Here is a 10,918-nt window from a genome sequence, read left to right as displayed (position 1 = left end):
TTTTACAGATATTTCGCTAATTTGTACACCCTCCTCCATTCTACGGATGCTACATTAGCTTTGTCATTACGTTTATAACTCCTCGAAATATTCATGATAGACCCTACAAAGTGTATACATAATAGATCAGCGTAAAATTCTAAGACGATCTAGCAATGTTAGTCCGTCTATCCGTCTGTCTGTTGTAACACGCTATCTTTCGAGCGATTTGCCTAAAATTTAGCATTCATGCATAGTTTTCTAATAGGCAGGTTAAGTTTGTAAATGGGCCATGTCGATCCACGTTTTCGTATAGCCCCCATATAACGGTACCTCCCGGTATTAGGTATTTTCACGATTTTAGGGACATTATTTACCGGAATTTCGTATTTGAAATTCGTAATGGGTACTACATCCTATGACAAAAATGTTTGTATGCAACACGTTTCCGTACAACCCCATATAAAGGTAGCTCCCGATATTCGGCATTTTGATGATTTCAGCAACATTACTCACCGGAATAGTTTTAAATTTCTTATTGGAAAATATTAATGGGTACTGCGACCTATGGGACAAGAAAATTAATATACAGTTCCACATATTCGTAGAGTCCCCATTTCTAAGCCACTTGTCCGACAGCTGTTAAATTTATTTCAGTGACAGTTCATTATATTGTTTACAAGCGTACAAAAGCATATCGGTGATAATTTTCCAGAAAAATAATTATTCGTGTTGGAATTCAAGTGTGATAGTGTGATTTCTTTATATTTGGCTGGAAAACAATAAGTGGTTATCGTTAGAGCACTCCAGCATTTAAAGAAAACAGCAACATCAGCAGAAATGGTTCGAAAAGTAAAGAAGCGACATGATCGAAACCCGCATCCCAGTGGCCGAAAAATGGCTCGTGAGCTGAACATATCGCAATATTCCATTCGGCAAATATTGAAAAATGAGTTCGGGGTAAATCCATTGGAATTCCAAAAAGTGCAACAACTTACACCAGAACAGAAAGAAAATAGACTCAAAAGAGCTAAAGAGTCTCCGATGAGAGAACATTCGTTGTCCAGTAGTTTATAAACAAACAAAATGATCGTATTTATTTGTCAAAAAGGTCGGCTAAAAATGTGCACCATCGGTTGGCCATCAGAACTCAAACGCCGGCCATGGTGATGGTGTGGGCCGCCATAACAGCCGATGGTCGCTGTCCGCTCGTATTAATCGACACTGGCATCAGAATAAATACCGAATATTATCGCGAAAATATTCTGAAGGGCGTATTAAAGCCTTGGGCACACAAACATTTTGGCCGCAGACCTAGGACATTCCAAAAGGACTCAGCGCACGCCACCCAAAAATTTTTGCAAAATGAGGTTCCTCGCTTCATTTCCAGCGCACAATAACCACCAAAATCTCCGGATACCAATCCGTTTGACTATTTTGCCTGGAGCATTTTCGAAAGCTAGGTTGGCACTAAAAAATAACAAAGTACCGATCACTTCAAGCAAGTGATTCGCCGGGAATGGGCCAAAATATCGCAGAACAACATTCGGGCAGGGTGTGCCGTTTGAAGGCCATACTTCGTGCCAAAGGTGACCAATTCGAACAAATCTAGACTTATTCTAAAATTTGATGCTATTTCCGACATTGTTTCCTTTTTCTCATTAAAATTTAAAAAAAATATATAGAAATTAAAGCGTTTGACTTTGTTGCAGTTTTTTATCTCACCCTGTATATCAAACTTATTTTCCAACCTTGAATCTTTTACATTTTAAGTTTTCTGAGGATTATGATTTTTTTGTGTGGGGGGTTGTATTTTGGGTATAACGGCCATAGTACTCATAATTGCAATGGGGATTATGTCCAAAACGGTTGGGAATATAAGCCCTATTATGGTTTAGGTATTACGGCAAAGTAATTTTTTCTTCGGGCACCGTTTATAGATCTATGGCTGCAACTGGATTCGGACAGAATTAACAATCAAATGTATTCAAGGAAGGAAAATTGTATTCACTTTTACTTAAACCATTTATTGGTTTGAATATAAATTGAGAGAACAACTCATTAGGATTTGTATGGCGGCAAAGTTTTATATTTGATTCATGTCAAAAATTTCAAATATTTCACCATACTCAAATATATAGTCTTTACTGTATGTGGAAAACTACTGCGCAGAATCGTAACTTATCCTTTTTATGCTACTTCCATGGCATTACCGCTACTCATTCGTAAACGTAAACATAATATAGTATGCAAAGGATATGGCTAAAAACAAAGCACCCACAACACGAGGAGAAGCTGGGAATCAAAACATAAACGACCTAAAACTATTCCCCTTTTGTTTGGACCAAAACAGACAAAGAAAGAAGGTGGACAAACAATTGCAATAAACCAATTAGAATACACATAAAAAGGCGACAATGAAAAAGTGAAACAGCATAGAAATCTCGTAATCTTCAAAATCTAAAATCGAAAAAAATCAAAAACAAACAAAAGTTCCAATAGTTCCCGAGCAAAAGCCATAAAAATAAGACCAACAAAATGCTGCATGCCTTCAAAAGAAAATTTCGAACAATTTTGCAACGTTGTATCCTATTGGCCATACTGGCGACCATTTTTATGCTAATTGTGTCCTACATGAATTTGGAGTTTTGTTATAAAATTATGTCACAGAATAGCCTCACCTATATGGTATGGAGGATGTGTTGGGTGTGCTTCCGCATTTTATTTATCAAAAAAATATTTCCATTTTTCCAGTGTAAAAAATATAAAAACTACGAATACAGTGGCACCCTGTGCGAAGAGTTGTGTACCAATGAGCAATCCTTTAAATCCTTCAAATGTCCCCAGGCAGATATGGGTACCATCATGTTTACAGCTGAGAAGAACGGTGATGTCTATGCGGTTAAGGTGTGTGGTGTAATGGGGAGAGTATGGAGAATATTTAATCATGTTTTGAATGTCCTTTTGTAGCTGGCCCGCCACATTAAAGATGACCTTAGTTGGATAGATAGCCGAGGCATGCAAGTGTATCCGAAAATTGAAAACTTCCATCACATTGTTAAGATGCACATTACCCTTACGTATAATGTGACCTTGGATGATAATATGGTAAGTTGGCGCCGGTTTTGATCTTTATCGAAATCTGAAACGAGAGATTTCGAAAAAAATCGCATTTCCGCATAAATCGACATACAAAGTACGGAACACTGATTGAAACCTTATAACTGGTTTAAGCATTATTAACAGACGTATGGTCGCTAATATCATCAAAATACCGAATAAAGGGAGTTACCGCTGTATGAAGGCTATAGAAAGACGTGTACCTGCATAGACAATTTTCCGTCATGGGTTGTAAAACCCATTACGAACTTCAGATACTAATTTAAGTACTCAGAGGGAACTCCTTGTGTGGATTTTCAGACAATTCCATTTTTCTACAATTATTAAAATACCAAATATCGGGAAGAACCGTTATATAAGAGATATACGATGTCGTGGATCTATATAGACAAATCTCTTTAAAAGGGTAAAGTCTTCACAGAGAACTTCTTTTGTAGATTTAAGACGATTCCATTGAAAAATGTGGTTAAAATCAGAGGACAGCATTTTTTTTGGCTTAATATCATTATTTGATTCTAGCGTGTTTACGTTACTATAGTTAGTTATACAGGGTTGCCCATATTCGACGGACCCATGACTCTTTGGGCCCATTCCAATCGACGAGGCTTGTCCGCAGTCAACATTCTTTGCGTCAATTGAATTTTGTACGGAAACAAATGCAAATCAATGCGAATAATCCGTGTCCGAGCCATGTCCAACTGCTGAGAACGGCGTTTTTGGGATGTTCTTGGGGACCTCTCAACACTGGCTCGTACGGCAGCGACATTCTCGGCCGATCGCCTTGGTCGACTTTTATATGGCCTCTTCGGATTAGAAAGAGCCTTATCAGTCGAAAATTTTTCGTATAAACGCTTAATGGTGTTCTTAGAAGGCGCACTTCTCACATTTTTTAATGTTTTAAAAGCACGTTGAGTTTTCACAATTGACCTCTTCTGTTGAATGTAAATTTCAACTATTTCGCGTGGCGTGTATTGGTTCATGGTTAAAATCTGCTTGGACTGACGCTTCAAACGCGGTATGTCATTAAGCGATGTGACATCTCTGTCAAAAGTTATGGCGTTGCCAGATGGGTCCGTCGAATATGCACAACCCTGTATTTAGTTGTTCCAAAGGTATTACATTTAACTAAATTTGGTATTGTGTGAGCAGATACAGCGCAAACCGTAAAATTTTGTATTGCGATAACTGTTGGTGTCTAGGATGGAGAGATATAAACTGTTTTGGATATGAGTACTAAATGTTTCTAAATTTGGTATTGGGTGAAAGGATAAAGCAGAAATACTGAAATTTCACATTGAGTCACTCTTGGTTTCTAGAGTCTACATATGGAGAGTTTGAAATTGTTTTGGGCAGAAAATCGGTAAATTTCAAAATGAAAGAATTTAAAGACTTCTTAGCAGAGAGCGTAAACTTTTTCCTATTATTCTTTCCAAAAAAAAAAGAAAATATTGAATAATATATAAACCCTTCAACGTCTGAGAATTTAGTACGATGCATGATGTTTTGATTTAAAAATTTTATCATATAATATTTTGCATTTTGAGTATTAAAAAAGCCTAACACAAATTGTTGGAACGAATTTCAAATTTTAAGGTGGACTTTTCGCTGATAAGATAGCGAGTCCTTGCTAGCATATATAAACTGTGGAACTTTGGCATCGGTTAAAAAAAAAACTACAAAAATATCCTCCACGATTTGGAACAAATTTTGAAATTTTCCAAAAAATAAAATCCGTTTAAAATTTTGTTAAGGTCTTAAAAATACCAAATATAGCCGTTATATTGCGGTCTCTACGACGTGAACCTACATAGGCTTTGCTTGTCATAAGCCATTACAATATTCAAATTCGAAACTTGAAATAAACGGTGAATAATGTAGCTAAAATCATCAAAATGCCGTATATAGGGAGGTAGCGTTATATCGGAGCTATACGAAGACGTGGACCTGCATAGACAACTTTCTGTCGCAGGCTGTAGCATTCATTACAAACTTCAAATACGACATCTCAAACAATTTCGGTGAGTATTGTACCTCAAATCGTTAAAATACCGAATATCTGGAGGTACTGATATATGGGGTCTATTCGAAGACCTGGACCTACATACACAATTTTCTGTCATGGAATGTAGTTCCCATTACGAACTCTAAATGAGTAATTTGAAACTACTCCGGTGAATGATGACGCTAAAATTACCAAAATAAGGAATATTGGGAGATACCGTTATATGGGGGCTATATGAAAACGTGGACCTACATGGCCCATTTACGAACTTAACCTGCCTACTGGCAAAATAAACATGTGTGCAAAATTAGCCTTCTATCTCAATTCGTTCGATAGATAGCGTGATTACAACAGACAGACAGACACACATGCAGACAGGCGGACATTGCTAAATCGACTTAGAATTTTACGCTGATCAAAAATACATCAATAATATATATATATATATATATATATATATATATATATATATACATATACATATATATATCCATGGTATGGTGAAGGGTATAAAACTGAACGGCAATATGCATTTTGTCCCATCTTATACAAGATTTATACAACAAAGCTTTTCTTATTGGTTTAAAACTGTGAGAAGCTCCTAAAAGTATACTATGAAACACTGAAGATAAATGTGAAAAATGTCACATTACATTCATGGCAGAAGAATACAGGTAGTCGCGTCGGCACAGCTGCTGGGACAATGAACTGTCAAACCAAATTTGAAATTGAAATTTTTAAATGAAAATTTATTCAAATTTGTAACAAATGTTCAATAATGCATGTTACAATAACCTCTTATTGGTGTCGTATTAGAAAACATATAAAAATCGCCTTATTTTTGAAAATACATTTCAAAAATTTTGACATATCACTGTATTCATGCGTTGATGCATCTACCTATCGTCTTCTACCATGATTACTTTTAGAACTTACATGATGTGGAATAATTTTTAAACACTCATTATACCCTACAACACTGTGTGTTGGAGGTATTATAAGTTTGATTGGGCCAAAATTATGTAACACCACGAAATATTGATTTCCCACATAGGAAAGTATATATGGATCTTCCTATCTCGCCGAGCTGAGTCGATCTAGCTATGAATGTCCGTCCGTCCGTCTGTCCATGTTAATTTGTAATCACTCTACAGGTCGCAATTATGGTCCGATCCTCACGAAATTGAAAATGGAGGTCACAATTATAGACCAATCACAATTATAGACCAATCGAAGCGAAAATTGATATGGGGCTATAGCTTTGGGCTGGGCAGAAGCCTTCCAATTTTGGTCATCGGGTAGCATTTAGTGGTTGAAATAGACCATAGCATTTGTGTTAAATAAAAGTCAAATTTCCCATTAAACCACGAATATTTTTAATGCCGGCGAAATCACAAATAGACGAACAGGTCAATTCTGACCGTTACATAGATACCGATAGTAAAAATATCGGATATATATAGCGAAATATATACAATGTATATATACAAAGGAAGGGGATGTTAGCTAGAATGCTTATACCTCCAGAATGGCTGGAGCGATTTTGAGAAATTTTGTCAATTCAGAATGCCCTCTTGGCATAAAAGTATAAAATCTAAAAAATCGCATAAAATGATACCAATAATGATGTTAATAGATTTTGTAGTATTTTGTGACATTTTTTCAATTTGACTTATAATATTCAAGTGTACATTTTGTAGTATTTTTTCACCTTACAACACAGGTTGGGGTTATTATATACAGATTGCAATTATCGTCCGATCCTCACGAAAATTGTCATAAGGTTAGTTTTAGGCTCAGAATGGCTAGGCCTATTGTTTTCAAAGATGCCCGCAATATATTTAGGGTTTAAATGGACCAACAACTAAAAATTTTTCTGATTTTGCAGCCGTTTGTGAGAAAAAAAAACAAAAATTTACATTTTACTGAAACGTTGAAAATAGTTTACAGACGATGTCCATATACACAAAAAGGCGAACTATTGGTTTTTTGTGCTGATTTCGTTGTCGAATATATCCAAATATCATAGACAAGCAAATCATATAGATGGGTCTTAATTCATAGATACAGAGGGGTCTCTTGCTTTTGGAGATGATCGAAAAATATTTAGGGGTTCGAATGTACCAAAAACAGAAAAATTTTCCTTATCACACAATTGAAACCAATTTTGCATGAGAAGAGAGTAAAGGACAGGGAAGAAGTGTAGCATTTTGGATGACCATCGGATTATATTTAACTGTAACTAACAGGACGACGGTTTGCGTAAGTATTAGGCAAATGTCCCTAGTCAAAAGGGTCTATGACACAATTTCAAAAGCGAAATCTTCCAAAATGAATTTGGACATAAGGGGAATTCTACCATTATGTAGTGTTGTAGGGTATCACATGGTCGGCCCCGCACGACTATAGCCTTTGCTTACTTATTTTCTTACCGATTCGCTATATTTTACTGGACTTTTAGATAAACCATAGTAGAATTAAGAAGGTAACCTCATTTCAAATATGGATATCCAGATCTGAATTTTTTGTAATTTACCTTGTCAAATTAAAATGAATCGAAAATATGTTGCCATTTCCGATTTGCGTATATTCAATGGATTTTTAAATATATATATATTTTGAAAAAATAGTAAACATATGATTACACTAGGTTACCTTCTTAATTCTCCCATGGGCTAAACAAACCTTTTTTTGTTATAGTAAATTTAGTAAAATACGTTTTTCATGGATACCAGATAACACTAAAATTACATTTCTTTATTTTAGATTAAAGCCCTGGTCAATCAGGAAATCGACAAAAATAATCCCCAACAAATGCTGAATTTCTGGCGTCTCTTTAAGGACAATAACTATATGATGAGCAAACTCTACGATGAGGATAGTCTATTTCCAACTGTGTTGGGATCGTGTGGTCCGTATTATGCTACAGAAAGTTTGAATATTTTGAAAACGGAGCAGAGTTTACTGCAATATGTGTAAGTGACTGATTGATTGATCTGGACTAGAATTTTCCAAATTGCATTTTTTCTAATTAAATTGTTCGCCGCAGATCATCGGATTGGCACAAACGTCTGAAGTATGCCTTAAGTCTAATGGAATTTGTCTTTAAAATGGATGAGATGAAACCAGAGCCCCTGAGAATGTGTAAAATGAAAATAAGTAATTTTGGTGTGACGGGAGATAACAGGTAAATAGAAATGTCATTTTTGAATATATTTTTAGTTTGATAGCCCTTTAGTTTAGATCCCTAAGAATCCTTGGAAACCGCTGATTATAGTCATCGACAATATAGAAAATAAAAATACGAGTATTGTTATTAAATTTTTCAAGCGAGTCTACAAAGTAGTCTTTTTGGTCCTCTTTATACTCTCATCCATATGGCTACAGAGGGTATATATCATTTGATACAGCCAAAACGTGCCTTATCGAATAAAAACGGTTTTAGACCCTAGGTCTGAATCAAATCCGTTTCAGGATATTTGGAGTCGATCTAGCGATGTCCGTCTGTCTGTCTGGCTGGCTGGTGCGCAGTACAACTCTCGAAGGAATTATCCGATTCGGCCCAAACTTTGTAAATCGTAAAATTATCCCACATAATTATCTCCCCCACAAAAGGTCGAAATTTTCACTAAAATATTTTACTGCACAAAAAAAGGAAGGATAATCCGACAGTGCTTCAACTCTGCAAATCTTAATATTTCTATCAGTGCCACGTCAGGTGCGAAAATGGAAAATATCAGTCCACTCTATCAAGTACCTGTGATGTGATGCAAGAGTCCGATTGTCTTCAACCAAGGTCTGGTGTGAAGATGGAATATATCGGTTCACTTCTTCCGGCACCTCCTCCACAAAGAGTCAACATTTTGAAAATCCATGAAGCTCATGAAACACGAAATTAAAATTCGATTCCATTCAGACGTGGCACACACCAATATTTCCATCAACACAAGATCTGTTATAAATATGATAGAGATCGCAACATTTCTTCTGGTACCTCCCCCACAAAGGATCAAAATTTTGAATAACGAAAACGATCCAAAATTCCGAAATAAACATCCGGTTCTCTTCATATTTCATACATCCCATTATTTATACTAATACAAGATCTGCAGTGAAGATGGGATATATCGCTCCATTCCCTCTGGTACCTCCCCCATAAAGGGTCAAAATTTTGAATACCCATGTAGCTCATAAGTGTGAATCGGATGTTAATCCGATTTCATTCGGACTTTCCACATCATAATATTTCTATCTACACAAAATCTATTATAAATATGGTAGAAATCGGAACATTCCTTCTGTCACCTCCCCCACAAAGGATCAAAATTTTGAATATCAATGGCGCTCATAAAATGCAAAATTAACATCAGATTCCATTCAGACTTGGTACATCTCAATATTTCTATCAACACAGGATCTGTTATCAAGATGGCAGGGATCGGACCGTATCTTCTGGTATCTCCCCCACATAGGGTTCAAGATTTTGAAAAACCAAACGCCCAAATTAGCATCCAACTCTCTTCAAATTTCACACACACAAACATTTTTGCTAACAAAAGATCTGTTGATGATATGTATCTGCGGACTCCTTCTGGTACAAAATGGTCAATATTGGTCCTTTCCTTCGGAACCTACGTCATAGGATGCTCAACAATTATAATTACTCATAACAGAAGTCAAAATTTAATAAAATCATAGAACATTGACTAAGGGTATACATCTGTCGGCTAAACCGACTTATACTTTTTAAATTGATAAAGACTAAGGAAACTGAAGACAAGAGGGGACTTAGGTTACCATGGACTTCGCTAGGCTAATGTTGACCAACATCATCTGCGTGACAGATTTGTTTTCCTTTTATGATATAAAAATTAATAACATAATCCCTTTTATTTCATTTCAGAATCAAATATGAAAATGCTGAACACGTCTATGTAGAAACGAAAATCGACAAACGTTTATCGGATGGTTCACCCTGTGAAGAGGATGCCGATTGTAATTTCCACTATTGCATGGGCAAATGTGATACCAAAACATCCACATGCAACGGTGTACAACAAAATAATAATCTACAAATATTCTGTGATAAAATTCTCAAAGGTGGTGGTCTCTTTCCAGGACTACTGGCTTCGGCCAAAACACCCAAGAATCTAATGAAAATGGTCAAAAATTGCATTGATCCATCCAAGTTTAGTAATCTGCATGTGGCCGGTCGATCGTATGCTCCCAACACAGAATTGGCCCTACGTTTGTACAATGAAATGAAACGTTTGCACAAGGTCGACTCCAAGGAGGCGGTGGTGGGCACCAATTAAAACAAATCAATTGAAATTAAAGAGCAATACAATGACAACAATTCCTTTTAGCAGAGAAACAATGGACGTGGGGAGGGGTTTGGCTCAAAGCCATTTAATAACCCCTTATCTCATGCATTCGATCAACAATTATGAAACAGCAACACATATGTTGTAATCTACTTTATCATGAAATACTTTAATTATTCTATGAAGAATATTGAAAAACAACCCTCCTTAATATTTTAATTAGGTTTAGTATAGTGCAACTAGAAAAGTCTAATCTTAACGCTCACCTTTTTTAACGGCTATTATAAGAACAAATGAATAAATAAATCGCATAAGAAATCATGTTACAACGGATCATCATTGATTTTAACTGTTAATAGGCTATGATTTTGGCCACCATAATATTTTATAGATCTTAGTAAAGATATAAATCGGGTATATCGGAATAGAGTCTATAAAATCTCAGGTTACAAAATTTTATAGATTTGTGGCTTAGTTTGATCCGAACTTCTAT

General features: G+C 35.8%; 1 protein-coding gene across 1 annotated transcript; it reads left to right on the top strand.

Annotated features, from left to right (window-relative positions):
- Window positions 1–2,208: 2,208 nt before the first annotated feature.
- LOC101898748 (divergent protein kinase domain 1C) lies at window positions 2,209–10,749 on the top strand. Its single transcript, XM_005191960.4, has 6 exons — window positions 2,209–2,667; window positions 2,734–2,886; window positions 2,950–3,087; window positions 7,868–8,076; window positions 8,151–8,288; window positions 10,005–10,749. Exons 1-6 carry the CDS (start codon window positions 2,518–2,520, stop codon window positions 10,414–10,416), a joined length of 1,200 nt encoding a protein of 399 aa, XP_005192017.1. The 5' UTR covers window positions 2,209–2,517; the 3' UTR covers window positions 10,417–10,749.
- The last annotated feature ends 169 nt before the right edge of the window (window positions 10,750–10,918 follow it).

The sequence above is a fragment of the Musca domestica genome, unplaced genomic scaffold (genome assembly GCF_030504385.1).
Source record: "Musca domestica strain aabys unplaced genomic scaffold, Musca_domestica.polishedcontigs.V.1.1 118, whole genome shotgun sequence".
NCBI classification, from domain to species: domain Eukaryota; kingdom Metazoa; phylum Arthropoda; class Insecta; order Diptera; family Muscidae; genus Musca; species Musca domestica.
This window is presented reverse-complemented; position numbering and strand designations above follow the sequence as displayed.